The sequence below is a fragment of the Mesoplodon bidens genome, assembly GCF_964165515.1.
Source record: "Mesoplodon bidens genome assembly, chromosome: 4".
Taxonomy (NCBI): domain Eukaryota; kingdom Metazoa; phylum Chordata; class Mammalia; order Artiodactyla; family Ziphiidae; genus Mesoplodon; species Mesoplodon bidens.
The window spans coordinates 126,494,407-126,513,715 of NC_138160.1; the positions used below are offsets into that span (position 1 = coordinate 126,494,407).

Consider the following 19,309-nt stretch of genomic DNA (forward strand, 5'->3'; position numbering starts at 1 on the left):
CTTATATATAACAAATCACTTGGTATAAATCTTTCTTTGCTGTGTTCCTAAGACCAAAATACATATTTATATATATTTGGAATAGAAACTGTATTATACAATCACATCTTCCCACATGTAACTCTCTGTGAGCTACTGCCTCCAAGTCACAGGATAAAATTTTAGATCATTTTTGGGAGGGCATGGTGCTGTGACATCATCTGATAACTTGGCCAGTAATCAAACACTGTCCTGTTAATTTGGAAGTAAAAGCATTGTCTTTATTTTATCTCTTTGCAGGAGACTTGAGTCCAGTGTTACTCTTATCTAAGTAGCACATTCCTTTGTTAGATCTGTCATCTATGGTTTATTTCCAGTTTACCGTAGCTCCAGATCTGTATGCTCCTACTTGGTTCTTATGTACCCTACATAACTGAACTGGCTGGGAAATCACCCCATTACACCCATATAATCAGCCTCATCATTATAACTGAAATTTATTGATCTTTTTCTACATTCAAGGCATTCAGAGCCTTACATACCTTGTCTAATTTTATGACAATCCTATTATATAGGTTCTGTTATCACCATTTCACGGGTGACAACTGAGGACCCAAAGGGTTAAGAACTTGGTCATGGTCATATGGCTAATAAATGATGAAGCCTGATTTAATATACAGTCTTATGACCCTAGAGCCCATTCTATTTGGCACTATGCTATACTTATGCCAAGGTTATCCTTCTAGCATTTTCCCAAAGTGGTTTTCTGTAGACTATCCAGTACCTAGTGTCAAGGAGTCCCTATTGCATGCTGGTTATAAATATGGACTCTGGTTTCAGAATACTGAAAATCTTCCAAATTTCTAGTTAGATGGGTACATACCAGAATTCCCTGGGAAAATTTTCTACACAGAATAGCTCCCATTTCTCTCCTTTTCAGTTCCAAAAATAAAACTGGCTGTTGCAGTAAGAACAGGATTAGAAGGAAAAAATGAAGTGCATCTGTATTAATGAAAAAGTTTCCCCTGTTTTTCTATTTGTATCCAATTTTTGAACCAATCTTCAGACAGATTAGATTTTACATTGTTATTAAGAAGGATTTCATGTCTGCTTCTGCAATGTGCTGGTGAAAGGAAATCATGGAAAAAATTGCAGACCAACAGGTAGATATATTTGTAGATTTTACATTAAAACCATCGACAAGCAAAAATATTTAATGTAAAGCTTCCTTTTCATTTACCTACCTGCTGACTCCAGAGTTCACAGTCTTGATTCTTTCTTCATCAGCCATTGTTGTCTTAAAAACCAAAGGCAGGGCAGAGACCAATATTTCTGCACTGTGTTTGGTCTTTATTGTCAACCAATGTGATAGTATGAATTGCAGATAAAGAATTTGGGAAGTGTAGCAAAGGCAACATTTTACAGTCACACTGTATTGCAGTACAAAGAAAATCACATGTTTAGTTTTCTAAAATGTTCTACGATAACCATTTTTTACATAAAGTTGAAATCCTAGAGATATCGTCTAAGGAACATAATTGGAATTCTTAGAATATAAATGCTTGGACCTGGCACACACAAGAAGGAAGGTGTAGTTTTTCCTAAGAAAATATTTTTAGAGAAGCATAAAGTACACTGGAACAGGTGATAGTTAATATATAACCAAGATATAACTAATGCTAAACATTCTGAATATAGATGCATATAAATACTTCTAAGAGAAGGCCAATCTGCAACATTATAGCTTTCACGCAATAATTCTATTTGTTTTACTTTTAAGCATAGTGAGAGACTGATGTGGCTTTTGGTCATACATATTAAAAAGAAAGACTCAACTCAGTAGGGGTTGAAGGAAGTCTTGGAAATTTGTAATAGCAAATAAGCTATTTAGGAATGACATCCAATTTAAAAATTATAATGGTCCCTATTTTGAGTGGCCCCTGTTTATTCTGGGAAAGAAGATCTATCTGTAAAATGACTAGGGGTTTTATAGGTCTATTTCTTGCTTTCAGACACAGTTTCTGGAGAGAAGACAGGTGAATCCCAGAGGATGTTCCCAGTGGCTGCCATGTTCAGACACCTTGAAAGCCAAAGAAACTTCCCTTTCCCTGGTAAAAATCCCAAAACATTTTATAAATCGAAAGCCTACAAAACATGCTGATTTTGGAAGAGTTCATAATTCAGAATATTTCCATGGACATCCAAGAAAACAGGAGTCATTAAACCCATACTCTCCATACGTGTGGGGCTGGAAGAATCCAGTTTTCACGAGAAAGGTGACTCCAAAATCTTTTACCTTTTACAATGCCTATTTTGGCCTGGGTGCATCTACTTATCTATTGACCTATCTTGTATCTTGGCCACAGCACTAGACAGAAGGAGGGCACTGTTTCTAATCCACTCATGAAAGACACCTGAAAAAGCAAACCCCACAGCGCTCTGAAGCCTGGAAAGAGAATGGTTCTGCCCTGGGTTACTAACCAGCCTCCGAATATCCCGCTCCGACTCCCACTTGATCTTGGAGATGGCTTCTTGGTGGGACTGATGCTCACTCCTGAGGTCCCCAGCCTTGATTTTATCCGCTTGGATCATATTGCTTAGCGCCTCATCCACCTGCTTCTTGGCCGTTTTCAGGTCCGCAATTTCCTGTAAGAGCTTAAGGCGCTCTGCATCAAACAGTTTCCGGGCCTCCTCGCGGGCCTCGATGGTGAGCGCTGTCCTTACTTTGTCGCTGCTGCCGTCCCGGAGTGCACACAGCGCCGACTTGAGCCTCTGGATCTCCCCGTCCCGCACCTTCACTGTCCGGGCCATTTCCTGCTCATGCTGCTTGATGAGATTCTCCCGCACGGCCTGCAGCTCCTTCATCTTCTCCTCGTGGAGCTTGGCTTTGAGTTCGGTCACCAGGACCGTGTGCTTGCGCTGCTCCAGCTCACGGATCCTCTTGGCTTCTTGAGTTTTCTCTCTTTCGAGCTTAGATACCTGAAGGCAGAGAGGTGAAAGGATGAAAAGAGGTGAGCCTCATCAGACAGATGTGCTCCTAGGCAGGATTGGCAGCTCAGACCCCTGTGATCTCTTAATGCCTCGTCTCTTTTCAAATTCCAGTCCCCTGTGGAAGGAGCGAGGGGAGCCACAGGACTTTTAATGCTGGGAATGCAGTGGGAAAGGAGGAAATACCCGAGGGTGCTTACATCACTTTGTTCAGAAAAATAGTTGATGTTCTGGGGCCTCACTGCTCTGTGTGGTCTGCAGACAAGCAGCACAGGCATCACCCAGGGGCCTGTCAGAAATGCAGGGGCTGGGCTTCCTTGGTGGCTCAGTGGTTGAGAGTCCGCCTGCCGATGCAGGGAACAGGGGTTCGTGTCCTGGTCTGGGAAGATCCCACATGCCGCGGAGCGGCTGGGCCCATGAGGCATGGCCGCTGAGCCTGCGCGTCCGGAGCCTGTGCTCCGCAACGGGAGAGGCCACAACAGTGAGAGGTCCGTGTACCGCAAAACAAAACAAAACAAAACAAAACAAAAAAACAAGAAATGCAGGGGCTCCATCCCAGACCTACGAATCAGAGCCTGCAGTGTAACAAATCCCCAGGTGACTGGTGTACACGTTAAAATTAGGAAGCGGTACTATAATAGTCTTCACCCTGGTGAGGAGTTCAAACAGATCACCTGGAGAGCTTTCTAGACTACACATCCCTAACAAGGTCCAAACTGATAAATGTGGGTGTACCGGGACACCCAGGTTGGTCCATAGTTCAATATTATGATCAGGCTAATAAATTGGTGCCTAAAGTGATAGTATAAAATATTCCTCCGCCCCTTTTTTTGGAAGAGAAGCTAATTGCTGCTAAGGGGGAGGTGAGAAATGAAGACAGTTGATATGTCCTCAACCTTACCTTTCTTACTATGGCAACTTGGTTCCACCCCCAAAATTATTACAGATTCACACACACCAGCCCAAAACCCTGCAGTGCAGGGCCCTGTGCTAAAGGCGTTCAGTGGCTGTTGTTACTTCTGCTACATGGGTGTCTGCATCCTTCACTACCCTGCACTTTTATCTCCCTCTCTCTCCCACCTAAGCCAACACTCCAAGGAATTTAATAAAGTATTCCTTCTCATCTTTTCACCTGTCAGGTATTCTGTTTTAAAAAATTCTCCTGTGTTTTGTACTATTTCTAATGATAATATAGGTCTCTTCATAGATTAGCAATGGTACTACCTTAATTTGGCTGTGAGTCCGTCTCTGATTCAGTAGATCAGGGTAGGGCCCCAGCATCTGTAGCTTAAAAAAGCCTCACCAGGCTCTTGTTATACTGTTCTCCTTCCCCCTCCTCATCTCTGCTGCCTGCCTTTGTTCCTCTGTCTCTGTCGTTTGCACATACACACACACACACACATACACCCACACAGTAACCTGGAAAAAGGGAAGAACTGGGCAGCCCCAGGGGTAATATCTAGGTGAGTGATACTGAGTCTCTGCCATTTGTAAAATTAGAACGTTTCATAAAATAATTAAGAGCCCTTCCAGCTGAAAAATGTTAAGATCCAAATTCCTTATTGAAACCATTGTAATTATAATGTAAAGTGTCTGAGATTTCACTTACCTTAACAGTTTACCTACCTTTAGCTAAAACAGGATTTTCTAAGTCCACATGGCATTTTATGAATATTTTATTTTACAGGCACAGCAATTACTCCCATGTAGGTTATTCTAAAAGAACTCAGGGCACAAGGAGACTTGGCAAAATATGCAGCCAGGCATCCCCAAATGACTGTCCTTGGGTCTTGCCTCCAGCCTAGGCTCAGGTCCCCTCCCAGATGCCCTTTAGTTCGTATGTTCTAGAGCTGTGCCGTCCCATGCGGTGGCCACTAGCCACACCGAGCACTTGCAATATTGAAAATCTGAATTGAGCCCTGCCCTAAGTGTAAAATACATACCTGATTTTGAAGACTTAGTATGAGGTAAACATTAATATCTCATTAATAATTTTTACATTGATTACATGTTAAAACTATAATACTTTGGATAAATTAGGTAAAATAAAGTATATTATTAAAATTAATTCTGTTTAGTTTTACTTTTTAAAATTGTGGTTATAAGAAATTTTTAAATCACATATGTGGCTTGCGTTTGTGGCGCATATTATATTTCTTTTGGACAGCATTGCTCCAGAGTTCTTGGAGGTTCATTTAATGAACCGAGCTTTCTTCACACTGCTGCTGACATTCTCTTAGTAAAGTCCTGTTGTGATCTGATTTATGTTCCAGGACTCCTTTCTGTTGGGGAATAAAATCCCAACACTTCAGCTGCATCTTTCAGCTCTCAGAAGGCTTGGTTGGACTTCCAGCTCCCATTTCAACTTCTCACTCTACCTCTCCAGGCACGGGGGATTATCCTATTTTCTGCACATGCCCTACATTGCTGTACCTGTGTGCCTACCTGAGATTCTTCCTCCTGACCTGCCCTTCCCTCAGCTCTGTTTGGGATCCTTTCATTCCTCATGACCCAACTAAATGTCACCCTCTCTGATCATGACACCCCAATCACCCAGGGCCAAGCTTATTTCTCCTGCATTTGTCTTCTCAGTGCAGTTTGCTAATACCTCCTTGCTGGTCTCTTCCACATTTTTCTTTATGCTGTATTTTTTTTTACGTACTTGTCTGTCCTCACCACCTCCTCTCCTACCTCACCTCAGACTGGAAACTCCTAGAAGGCTGCCAGTGAGCCTTGTTCATCTTTGTCTACCCAATGGTTGTCAGCACAACACATGATAAGAAGACAAAGAGTATGTGTGGAATTAAAGAATGTAAGCCAATATGTTTCCCTGGCTAGCCTTGTAACCAGAGGCAGGAATAATATATCCTGTCAACGTTTTAGAGAACGAACATAGGCTTGCACTGTTACCCAGAGCAGCCCTCCTCCATCCCTTCCCTGCATAAAACAATAAAACAAAACACCCCCTAACATATAATGTTTGCCTGTCCTCTGTTCGATGCTTCTCTCAGTTCTTCAGTGATGAAAATCTAAATCTAACTTTCCAATTTTCTACAATGAACTGAAGAAGTATCTTCTAGACCATGAGTGGGCAAACAACAGCTCATAGGCCAAATCTTTCCTGCCCCACCCCCAGTCTTTGTTAATAAAGTTTTATTGGAACACAACCAGGCCCATCCATTTCCATATTGCCTATGGCTGCTTTCACGCTACAATGAAGTTGAGTAGTTGCACAGAGACTGTCTGGCCCACAAAGCCTAAAATATTTACTGTTTTGCCCTTCAAAGAAAATGTTTGCTGATTCTTCTTTTAGATAATGCACTTTTTGACATGAGGGGCCTTATTTTTCACTGATTTAGAAACTCTGTAATTTACCTTCCATCTAGGACCTTGGGGAAGTTAACTTTAGCTTGAGTGACAGGAAACGGGATCATCTTCAATTTCAGCAGGACGTATTTATGTTCCTTAGGCATTTGGAACAGTATCATGACCATTAAGAGCTGATAGGTAACAAGTTACTAAGGGAATTTTAGCAACTTTTCCTAAAACAATAAAACGTTGTAGTAAAAATGGATAAAGGGTAGTGAATTCTGGGTTTGTATTTTGATTTCATCATCTGCTGTCTCTAAGAAGGTTGCTTTATTCTGAGGATGTTTGATTACAATTTTAAAAATACCTGTAAAAGAATTATTTTTAGGATTAAATTAGATAGTGAATGGGAAAGTAGCTTGAACTGTAAAGTACTATAAAATGTAAGGTAATGATATTATTATTGGATATAAGAGGAGATACTCTTGACCTAAAATTATTTGTCAAATTCTCTGCAGGTGCATTAGATTGTACCACTGTGATTCTGTAATTTCTCTCAAATTTATTTATAAACACTAATCTTTTGTGTGTAGACTGGAGAGGAAATGAATGAAAAAGAAAAAAAAAGTGAAAATACAGGTGTATGGGAAATATATTCCAGCATGAAGACAAAACTGGCACTGGCCTTTTTGTCTATCACATAAAAGGAATCCACAGAACTCAAAGAAAATTCAAAGGTATTGAATTACATATGGCATTTTTTATGTCTGCTTATTTTGGTTGTCATGGAAACTGTCATTTTTGGCAGGATTTCTAGGTATGATTTTTTTAGGCTTGGGAGAAGAGTTTCACTGTGAAGGAGATACAAAGAATGTGACTGACATCTGGGAGGAAAAAAGAACCAATAGAAATTTTGTAGTAAAATCATTTTCTGAAAATTATTTGCAGCTTAGATTGCACCACTAAGGAAATAGATCTTAATATCTTAATGTAAATCATGAGAATGAGTATACAAAAAGATGAAGAACTACCCCTGAGTAACAGTGAAAAAATGTGATGATAATACTTTGAAATGGAAAAAATTATTTAGTTAATTGGAGAGAGAATCAATTTTGTTAGTGGAAATGTTTTATGGAGAAAAATTTCAGCTTGATCACGTAAATGGTAAGCATTTATTGAGGGTTTAACTTACTATGTATGAGTTAGGCAATTTTTTAAAGGCTTTACACCTATCAGTACATTTAACCTCCTAGGCAGCTCTATGATGTAGGTAGTATTTGTTGCACCTGAATTTCTGATGAGAAAAGTGGGGAACAGGCTCTACATAAGCACAACATAAAGAAGGCTGATCAGAGTCCAGTGTGGGCCAGGAGCCAGGTCAGGTCAGATCCCAGATCTCCTAGTTTGCTCTGAAACCTTGGGCAAGCTGGGGCCCCTGACTCAGCCTCAGTCTCATGTGTAAACTAGAATTGGTGATATCCTTCTCATATGATTGTTGTGAGGACTGACTTCCATAATGTAGCAAAAGTCCTTTGGAAAGGCTGGAACACATGGGAGGTTAATAATTATTAATACATGGTAGATACTAGATATTAATTTTCATGAACATTATAGCATATATTAACATTATATCATGTGATGATATACTAATACCAACAACAACATAAATCTAAATACCCATATTATGGTAGTAAGATGAACGTTACTATTATTACATTATCAAGACCATAGCAACTATTTTCCTAATAGAAAGAGATGTTCAAAGATAACATTTTCCTCAAGATGTCTTGAGTTCCCTGGTGGCATCTAATCCTAACTGGGAAGACACCTGGATTATGTGTATGAAGAAGGACTGGAGGGTGGGGTGGGACAGGGCCAGGGGGTGAGCACTGAACAGAGCTTTGAATGGTACACTTCCCATATCCCTTTTACCCGAGAGGTGTTTTCAAAAAAAATAAATAAAATAAATAAAGATCATTAGGAAAATTTAATCCAGCTGGGAAAAGTTTCCACTATGACAGAAGGAAGAAAATTCATGACTAGCCCTCCCAGGCCTCACAATATATCTTCTTCTTCTGTTCTCATTCTGTTCTGGCCTTTGAAAGATGCCACTGTAAGTTCTGCCAAGATAAAGAGGGTGGTGTTTGAGCTTTAATGTGACCTTCGAAATCTAGGATTAAACATTGGACAGCCTGTCGAAGATAAGGAGGATTGAGAGGTTATCAAGACAAGACAAGCTAGCAAAAGGTTCAGCTTGGATTATCTGCATTGGATGTTGCTGGAGATCTAAACTCATGGTAGGCTGGCAGGGATTTTCGTGGGCACTGAGTAACTCTCCAACAGGCGATGTGAAGAGGGAAAGGCTGCCACCACAGGACCGTGACCCATAAGGGCGATTTTTTATACAGCCTGGGGAAGTAATAAAAGCTTCTCTCTTTTCATTTCTTGCTTTTAGCTACTTAGGCTTCCTGAAAATAAAACTAAATTTGCAGAAAGCAAGAAATACTGGATGCCCAGTGTGGTCCCTGAACCTGGAAGCTCTAGAGTACTAGCTGGAGGATAGACAAGGTTGGCTGGTTTTCTGAGAGTGCCCTGGAGGCAACAGAGTGCGGTGGAATAAGACAGCATTACATTGATCACCGCCTTGGAGAAGATGGGAATTCCCATTTTGGCTGCTCTACTAGCTGTGTCACTGGGAGCAAACGAGTTACATGGTTAGAACTCATTTTCTTTCTCAGTGAAATCAGAATAGTATTGCATGCTGCCTTTGTCCCAGGCTCTCTGTGAGGACTGCTTTGCAGTCTGAAGGGCTGTCCAAGGTGGCAACTGCTGCCTGGAGCCGACTCCTTGCAGAGCCTGCATCCCAGGACTGTTGCCCCCCTGCCCCTACCCTTGGAGCCCTTTCCTCTGCTCCTGCTTCATCCCCTCTGTGCCTGTGGGGTTCACCCTAGCTGCAGGCTGCCTCTGAGGGAGAACACCAAACCCTGGGGAATCGGGTGGTTGGATTTCACATCTCACAGCAATCCCTGGTGTGCTTACACACCCTGATCAGTGGATCATGGTGTCCACGGAGCAGACAGACAGGGAAATACCGTGGCTTAATGGCTCAGTGCTGCTCTAAGAAAAACAGACCTGGGTGGAAATACTTTCTCCACCCAGGCTTGGGGTTGCCCACCTAAATAAATACTATAATGTACTTATATCCCTTGGGGTTGTTGGGAATGTTTTAAAAAGAACCATGGAAATTCATTCAACAAGTAGGACATGCCTCCTACATGCCCGCCAGCACTGCAAGCTCTGGGGATACCTTACTTAGGGGATCCCTTAAGCAGACATGGTCCCTTACCCATAGAAGCATATATTTCATTGGGGTGGGGTCAGCAGGCAATAAACAAGCAAATAAACGAATAACATAACTTCAGACAGAGCCCTGTGATTAAAGTATTACAGGGCGATGTGATAGAGTACATGGAACTAGGGGAACAGTGTCATCTAATTCGGTGGTCAGGGAAGGGTCCCGAAGGGCTAAAGCAGTTTCCTTTCCTAACTAACCCCGACCGTTTTGCAAGGACCTTAGCTCTTTTATGTTGTCTACAATCTGCCCGTTTTATAGATGCACAAGTGCAGGCAGGCCCAGAAATGACAAGATCATCCAGCATAAAGACCTCACCCTGGGCTTCCCTGGTGGTGCAGGTGGTTAAGAAACTGCCTGCCAATGCAGGGGACACGGGTTTGAGCCCTGGTCTGGGAAGATGCCACCTGCCGCGGAGCAACTAAGCCCGTGCGCCACAACTACTGAGCCTGTGCTCTAGAGCCCATGAGCCACAACTACTGAAGCCCATGTGCCTAGAGCCCGTGCTCCCCAACAAGAGAAGCCACTGCAATGAGAACCCTGCGCACCGCAACAAAGAGTAGCCCCCGCTCGCTGCAACTAGAGAAAGCCCGTGCAGAGCAACGATGACCCAATGCAGCCAAAAAAATAAGAAAATAATAAATAAATGAACTAACTAAAGAAAAATACCCTGCCTTGTATTCTTTCCTATCCACCACAGGCTCTTCACAGTTATATCGTCTTGGCCCTTATGCCTGGAGTCCAGTCAAAATGACCTACCTATCTGCATGGTTATTCCTATCAGCGATTGGCAAATCTTTTAGATAATTTCTACTCACCAGAATTGACTGTATCTAGTATTTTTGTTTCATTTCCCTGCAGTGGAAATGCAAGCATCTGTGGGAGAAAGATAGGGGTATGTTCCCACACCCTCTCCCACTTTGTTTCTCCATTTGAAATTTTGCACAATAGTGTAAAGAAAAGTTCTTACATTCTCTCTTCCTCTGCCTAAACTTTTCAGTATTTTCCAGACCTTCACATATTTTAAGCATAGGCTTTGCAAGACATGGAAACAACCTAAGTGTCCACTGATGTAAAATGGATAAAGAAAATGTGATATCACACACACACACACACACACACACACACACACACACACACACACACACAATTATTCAGCCATAAAAAGGAAGGAAATTCTGTCATATGCAACATTATGCCAAGTGAAATAAGTCAGACAGAGAAAGACAGATACTGTGTGGAATCTAAAAAAAAAAATTAGAGCTCATAGATGCAGGGAATGGACTGGCAGTTGTGGCCAGAGGCAGGATGTAGGAGATGGGAGAAATGGGCGAGGGGGGTCAAAAGGTACAAACTTCCAGTTATACAATAAGTAAGTTCTGAGGATGTAATGTACAGCATGACGGCTATAGTTAACAATCCTGTTAACAATCTTTGAAGGTAGCAAGGAGAGTATATCTTAGAGGTTCTCATCACAAGAAAACAAAACTTTGTAACTATGTGAGGTGACAGATACTGACTAGATTTATTGTGTAATCATTTCACAATTTATACATATATCAAATCATTACGTTGTATACCTAAAACAAATACAATGTGATATGTCAATTATATCTCAATAAAACTGGGGAAAAAACATATTTAAAAAAAAGAGCATTGGCTTGGGAGGAGAGAGAAGGGGAGTTGAAGACTCAGCTCTGTCACCAACTAGCATGTAACTCTGGGTGAACTGCTTTACCTCACCGAGCCTCGGTTTCCTCATCTGTAAAATGTGGATCACAACAATGCCCGCCTCAGAGAATGGTAGTGAGGATGAAGTGAGATGACTGAATTATAACACAACGTTTTTTTTTTCTTTTTTTTTTTGTGGTATGCGGGCCTCTCACTGTTGTGGCCTCTCCCGTTGCGGAGCACAGGCTCCGGACGCGCAGGCTCAGCGGCCATGGCTCACGGGCCCAGCCGCTCCGCAGCATGTGGGATCCTCCCGGACCGGGGCATGAACTCGCGTCTCCTGCATTGGCAGGCGGACTCTCAACCACTGCACCACCAGGGAAGCCCAACACAACATGTTTGACACTAACTCCTCAAAAAATAACACACACATACTTAGGAAGTAAACACGACTATTATCCTATACGACAGATGAGGAAAGGAAGATGCAGAGGGATTTCATAACCTGCTCAGGGAAAGAGCTGGGATTATGTCAGGAGGAAATGCAGTTCTTACGGTGTGTGACAGATAGTAAACATTCAAAAAAGTCTAGCATTTGTGACTCTGCTCTACTACAATGGGCTCTGCAAATGTCAATGGGATGATTTGTCTTTCTGGAAAAATGAGTAATGCCCCATCGCTCCAAAGGTTTCTGCTCTTTAACTAGTCCATTCCCCAGTGGCTAAATTGTCATTTTATCATCATAGCCTTGGAGCCAAACTGAGAGTTTGAATTCACATGTTGGCATTGTTCATATTCTCTCTCTTAAAGCTTGGGCCTTTGGAAACACAGTCGTATTTATTTTAATAAAACTGCTTTATGACTTGTTTGCCCTCTAAATTCCCTTTGCTCTTTGGGGAATGCTGCTGACAGGCAGTGAGGCTTTGCTGTGGCCCCTGTGCTGGGATTGTAATTAACTGCCGCGGAGAGGGAGACTGGGGAGGGGGCAGCAGAGGAGACAATAGGGCAGTGCTTTTATTCCAGAGCCTGGCTTCTCGTCTCTTGTCAGAGGAAAGGGAGATTACCCCTGACCTGCTGGCTTAGACACCAGGGCCTGGCCCTGGATAAACAGGCAGGATAAACAGCTCTGTCCTCGGTCAAGAGTTACGCCTTTTAAAAGGCTTGAATGTGTGGAAAATGGTAGGGTGGGGTCTGTCGGGCCTCTGCCTCTTTAAAATCTCATGAGTTTGCTCTCTGTAAATCAGTGGCAGGTTATGGTTGCCGCTCTTTAGACGGATAGGTTTCTTCCCGTCAAGGTAGTCTATCATTCTGTTGTTACTACAATTAAAGGAGTCTGCCGGGCTTCCCTGGTGGCGCAGTGGTTGAGAGTCCGCCTACCAATGCAGGGGACATGGGTTCGTGCCCCGGTCCGGGAGGATCCCACATGCCGCGGAGCGGCTGGGCCCGTGAGCCATGGCCGCTGAGCCTGCGCATTCAGAGCCTGTGCTCCGCAACGGGAGAGGCCACAACAGTGAGAGGCCCGCATACCACAAGAAAAAAAAAAATGTTATGTTGCCCCAGGGAAAGTTAAAACCAATGAAATGTTTATAGGTTGTCAACCTGGAAGGAACCGTGGAGTGGAGTGTTTGTCAACATGAAGGCAGAGAGCCACCTCCATGGGGACTGTCTGGACTGTTTGCTGGAATTGCAGTCCTGAACCTTAACCCACTTACTTTATCAGAATCCTTGGGTTGTGGGCCCAGGGATCTCAATTTTTAATAAGTTCCCTCAGGTTATTCTAATGCCCAGTGATGCTTGAGGGACACAGATATGGAGAAACAGATTCAGTCACTGAATCACAGATCGAGATACTGAAATTTGTCCCCAAGGAGAGATAAAGACAATATTCTGGTTTTCTGACTCTTACACAAAAGTTTTTGGGTTTTGTTTGTTTGTTTGTTTGTTTTCGTTTGGGGACATCACATTCCTTTTAGCTTCGTGGAAACTATAATATCCTTCACAAACTTTACATTGGGGTCTGGTTATCCAAGGTCAAGGCTTAGCTGAGACAGGAGGCCAGGAGCTTTGGCCAATCCAAGCTTTATTATTGCTCAAACCAGGAGAAATAGATTTGGGTGAAAATAACTAATTAAAATGTAGCAGTAACATCAAGGAAGAAGAGGTAGATTAAAAACAATAAGGTTATCTGTTGGTTTGTGATCTATAGCTTGATCAAGGACGTTTCCTTACTACACAACGCATTATCTCTTTAAGGCAACTTTATGCTGACATGGCTGTCTCTAGTTTGCAAAAATGTCTTATGCCTGTCACATATTTCAAAATGCTGTCCTGTCCGTGACCCTATTTGATATCCATACCACTCTAGTAAGATAAGTGTTAGCATATTCATTTAAGGGGTGAGGTTCAGAGAAGTAAAGAGACTTTCTTAAGTCTGGTTAGCAACTGACTCAAGCAGACAGCAGTTTAGAAGGGATATTACCATGCATTTTTTTTTTCAGAGTTTGCTATGTGCCAGGCAGCTCTCTGAGCATCTGACATGAATTTTCTCATGTACTCCTCATGACTCCTTTTTGTACTTGTCTAACTTAAACCTCATCCCAGCTCTACAGGATAACAGTATGTGACTGATGAAGAAGCTAAGGTATAGGGAAGAAATCACCTTTTGGTCATGTCCTTCATCTACTCATTTAACAAATGTATGTGGAGCTTTTCAATTCTGGACATTTATTTAGGCTCTAGGAATAGAGAGGTAAGATGAGGCTCTGTTGTCATAGAGATTACACTTGACTGGGGAGAGAGAAGCACTAAACAAGTGAATACATGAACATAGAAATGGCTCTGAGATGAATCAAGAAGAGGCAGGCCTTAGGGAGCATGTGGGCCCAGGAAGTGCTCTGTTTTGGACACTGTGGTCAGATGCTTGTACTAGGGCTGACACCTGAAGGAGGTGAGGAAGGAGCATGCCGCTGACTGGGGAAGAACAAGGGCAAAGGCCCAAATGTGATGGGCGTATGTCTCGTGGTCCAGGAAAGAGGCTGAAGCAGAGTGATCTCGGGGACAGCAGTGGGAGATGGGTCTGGGAGACAGCTGGAGGGAGAGTCCTGCAGTGGTGAGGAAAGTTCTGTGACTGAGAGGCAGGAAGCCTCTGCAGGGTTCTGAGCAGTGGAGTGACACCAGGGACACATCTGAGAAATGACACAGGGGAAATGACTACAGAGGGCAAGGGTGGAACCTACCCAAGGCCGTATGCCTATTAAGTGTCCAGAGGTGTTGGTGGGGGCAGGTGTGGTCTCAGTCTTTACATCTGGCCCCCTGGGGAGGCAGAGCTCAGCCCCAGGGGCAGGTTTTTCTCATGTCCTGTGTATCCTGTGCTCAACTCCCTCCTGCCACATGCAGGGAATCTCCCTCTGTCCAGGGGTTGTTGCCCTCTCTGGCAACCAGCAGACAGAGGCCCACTGAGGTAGGCCAGCGGGCAGAGCCGGGCCAGTGCCTCCCAGGCTTCAGCCTCGGGGAGCCCCACTCACCTTGGACTTCTCTTGATGCAGCTCTATCTGGATGTCTGTGAGCTTGGTCCTGAGGTCTTCGTTGGCAGCTTGAAGGGCGACAATGAGCGCCTCGGGCTTCTCGCCCTTATTTCGCCCTTTCTTGGACATTGTTCCTCTCTGAATGGAGTCTGTTGGTGTTTAATTCCTCTCAAGCAGGGGCTGCCATGTTACTGCTGCTTCTCCCGGGTGCGATGGCTCAGCAGCTACTGCGTGCTGCCCCTCGGGAAGGTCTCCTCAGCCGCTGTCCTAGAAGCCCTGGGAGAGGCAGAGACAGCAGTTACCGCTGTGACTAAGACCTGGGCCACGTGTCCGTCAGGCACTCAGCCTGAGCCACCTGCATGAGCCTCCTCCCGAGGGCTCCTGTCCACTTTGTGCATCAATTTAGGGCCGGCTTTCTAGTCTGGTCATGTCAACGCCCTGCTTAAAACCCTTCAAAGACCTATGAATACATATATGAGTATATCTTTCACATCTCAGAGTGCCCTTTATGCCTGAACCTGCCCATTCTCCTAGCCTCACCTCCTCCACATCACTCACTTATACCCTGGCCGTAAGGAATGTCTTTTTCTGATTCTTTCTCTCTTCGCATAAGGACTTTTCATTTTTCTCCATCCTCTGCCCAGCCTGCTCACATGGTCCTCCCCGTATCCTCATCCTCACATGCTGCCACACAGACAGGTTAGTGTGACTAACCTTTATGACTCTCAGCTGGCATATCACTTCCTCCTCGAAGCCTCCCACCTTACCCCTAGGTTAATACATGCCCTTGTTATTCAAGTGCGGTCACCTCCATAATCTGTAAGCTTTGTAAGAGCAGGAATGTGTTGTTTGTATTTACAACTTGCTTCTCAGGATCCATCACAAGACCTGGGACATACCAGGCACTTAATTAGTATTTGTGAAAGGAAGTCACCTATATGATGACCTATGGTCACCCTACAGAGAGACCCAACTTTAAGAAAATCTGATATATAAAGATCTAGAATTATACAGTGGATAAACTGGGAGAAGTGGGGATTAATTATGCTGAGTTAATTGGGTCACTCACTTATTCATTTAGTCAATAGGCTTGTACATGTTGTGCTAAGTACAGTATGTTGAAATTGAAATCGTTAGCTTTCCAAGGCAAAAACAACAACAAACCTTCATCCCTATCTACCTATCTATCTTCATCATCATCACCATCATCTATCTGATAACTGCCTTAAAAAAATAAACACTAGTTGTTTCAAAAATATAGACAAGAACTTTTCCTTCTCAAGAGAGAAGTAGGGAGTAAGGAGGGCTCCCTGAAGATGGTGGCACTGCCTGGAACTTGAGGAGCGGGTAGGATTGTAACAGGTGGAGAAACAGGTGAACCTTGGGTGAAAGAAACAGCAGGTGCCAAGATACAGCAAAGAGAAAGCATAGTAACTGTTTTGGGGGAAATGGGGGTCTAATTAGTTACAACCCATGATATGGTTGATGGGCATTAATGCTGGAAATGTTGCCTGGAAATGATAGATTCTGGGAGGCCTGGTATGCCATCCTTAGAATTTTGGAATCTTTTATTTATTTATTTATTTTTCAGTGAGTAACAAGGAAGCTGTAGGAGCTCTTGGCAGGTAGATGCCCTGATATAGCAATACTTTGGCGTGGTTATTCTGGTGGCAGAGTGGGGAGAGAATGAAGGCAGGGAGACCAGATAGAAGGCTATTAAACTTGCCAAGGTGAAGGATGATGAAGGCCTAGTCAGAACAGTAGAAAGAGGAGAGAAAAAAGAGAGATGTATCTTGATTTACAAATTCTTAAATGTGTCACAGGAACAAGGAGGTAAGAAAAATATGAATACTAAACTGTTAGAGTCGATGAAAAAAAACATGACTAGATAAAGAAGATACTAGAGAGTTTCCCATGCAACCTTTCAGAAAATTGAGTATTGTGTACATCTAGGTGCTTCAGTCTAGAACTAAGGGGAATTCCTGCTGATGACCCATATGTTCTAGCAGCTGCTGCTCTACCAAGACCCCTGGTATTCAGCCTTGAGGACCATGCTGGGATCCTGGGCTTCCTGCCGTCTACCCATGAGCACTGGGGCCATGCCCTTTGGAGAGTGTTCCTTGGGAAAGGGGATAGGAAAAGATTAGGAAGTTGAATCCGCCTGTCTCCAGCTGTCACGGACCTGTCCACCATATTCCAACCTAGGCTAGATGCTGGAGTTGTCCTTCATGCTTGTTTTGCAAATGTTGAGAAATCATTAAAGTGTATGGCTGGGAGACTTCTAAGTGGTTACCATTCTTTGCTTTTAGAATTGAAATGAATTCAACAAGCATTTATTGAAAATTTGTATGACAAACACCACTAGGCACAAAGATATGTAAGATAGTACTTAACTCCAAGCAGGCTCTGGGTGAGTAAACTCACATGTATACAATTAACAGGTTTCTCTTCCTCTAGCTGCTCTCTAGATGTTGCTGGTCCCCAGGGCTTCGTCCAGGTTATCTCTACTGGCCCCCCCTATAGGGTTATGACTCTCAGTGCTATATCCATAGCCCTGACCATTCCCCAAACCCCAGACTCATGTATTCAACTGCTTCCTTACTAAATCCACTTGGACATCCAATTGGTATCTCAAACCTAACCTAACTAATACAGAGGTCTTTTTTATTAGTTCCTCAAAAACCTTTTCCTCCCCAAGTTTTCCCATATCAATAAATGGCACCAGCACATGCCCAGTTATTCCAGATCTAAGCTTAGGAATCATCCTTTTTTTTTTTAATCCCTTACTTCCCTTATTCGGTCCACGAGGAAGTCTGGTTTGTTTTACCTATAAAATATGTCTCACTTTGGTCAACTTCTCTCAAACCCCTATGGTGCTGTCACAACACAGAGGAAAGGGCAGTTTGGGAAAAGCTTCCCAGTCACTTCCTGGCCATATCGTCATCTTGAATGAAGAATGGGCTTTTCTAACTGGAGATACTCAAATGGCAGAGGAAGGAACTTGAGAAAAACGTGGAGCCACACAATTGATGTATGTAGAGAAGGTTGTGAACTGGGAGAAGAGAGACTGGAGTTAGATTTCACAGGCTCCTGAATAATCGATGATTAAATTTAATTCATAATGATTAGATTTCATTATGTAGAAATGGAGAAACATAGCAGCCTTTGCATATAAGTGTAATAATAATAAAAGCTTACAGTGACTGATTGCCATGAGCCTGTCATTGGACTCAGCAATTAAAATACTGCTCTCATCTAATCCTCACTAAAAATGGGGGGGGGGGAATAAAATGATTCACAGAAAGATTAAGTAACTTGCCTAGGAGGACTGAGTGGAAAGCTGGTGAGGCCCAGATTCAAATCCAGACAGTTTGAAACTGAGACCTGAGGTGTGTACCCTGGGCTAGCCTGCCTCATATTTGCGTTTTAGAAAGGTAGCTCCAGCAGTGTGATGGAGGATGAGTTACTAAGGAGGGAGAGACTGGAGGCAGGAAATTAGTGAGTGTTCTTCAATGGTCCAGGCGAGAAATAATGCAGCCCTGAATGGGGCCATGGCCATGGGGATGAAAAAGGAGGTGGCAGCTCTGTCACATGGAGACTTTGATGGAATCACGTCCTACTTTTAAACATTACATTCTTCTGTTCCATTGTAAATAACGAGTACCAGCTCTCTGTCATTGCTTGCAGCAAGAATGTGCAAAGCAACAGCCATATTTTACATTTTAATTTATAATCCTTTCCAAAAAAATATAAAATATGTGCCTGACTTCACATATTTTTAGTCTGGGAATTATCGTGAACTTCATCCCATAAAAGCTGGAAAAAAGAATAGGATTAATAAATTAGACATGTTCAGGAGAGAAAAAAGCATCACAGGAATTTGAGGATGGCATCAATTTATAGATACCTTAAGGTAAGCAGCTGTTCATACGTATGGCCCTACATACCCCGCTGTTGGAGAGCAACTTTCCAAAGTCTTTTCCAGTTGGGATGGGTGCCTGGCAATCTCATGATTCTCATATATAATTTCACTAAAATGCTTCTCTTGCTTTGTGCTGCTCCCTCCCCGTTTTGGACAGCTTTATTGAGGTATAATTCACATATCATAAAATGCATAACTCAGTTTTTTAGCATATTTACAAGGCTGCACAACCATTACCACAATCAATTTTAGAACTTTTCATCATGCCAAAGAGAAAACCCATACCTATTAGCAGTCATTTCCCATTGCCCACCAAACTCTCCCAACCCAGGCAATCACTAATTTACTTCTTCTCTCTATAGGTTTGTCTACTCTGGATATTTTGTATAAATGGAATCATACAATATGTGGATTTTTTTAATTAACTGGCTTCTTCTACTTCAAAAGAGTCACTCATAATATAGCATGTATCAATATTTCATTTCTTTTTATTGCTGAATAATGTTCCGTTGTATGGTTGAAACTGAATTTTATTTATCCCTTCATCAGTTGATGGGCACTTGT

General features: G+C 42.9%; 1 protein-coding gene across 2 annotated transcripts in view; it reads right to left on the bottom strand.

The window, feature by feature from the left end:
- The window catches only part of JAKMIP2 (janus kinase and microtubule interacting protein 2), a 170,084-nt gene that overhangs the window by 52,016 nt on the left and 98,759 nt on the right, over window positions 1-19,309 (bottom strand). For both annotated transcript variants that reach the window (XM_081232488.1, XM_081232487.1), the window contains exons 2-3: window positions 14,824-15,099; window positions 2,461-2,958 (exon numbers count right to left, since the gene is read on the bottom strand). In XM_081232488.1, coding sequence (XP_081088614.1) covers window positions 2,461-2,958; window positions 14,824-14,952 — 627 coding nt within the window. In that variant the 5' untranslated portion in view covers window positions 14,953-15,099. The remainder of the gene's footprint in view (window positions 1-2,460; window positions 2,959-14,823; window positions 15,100-19,309) is intronic.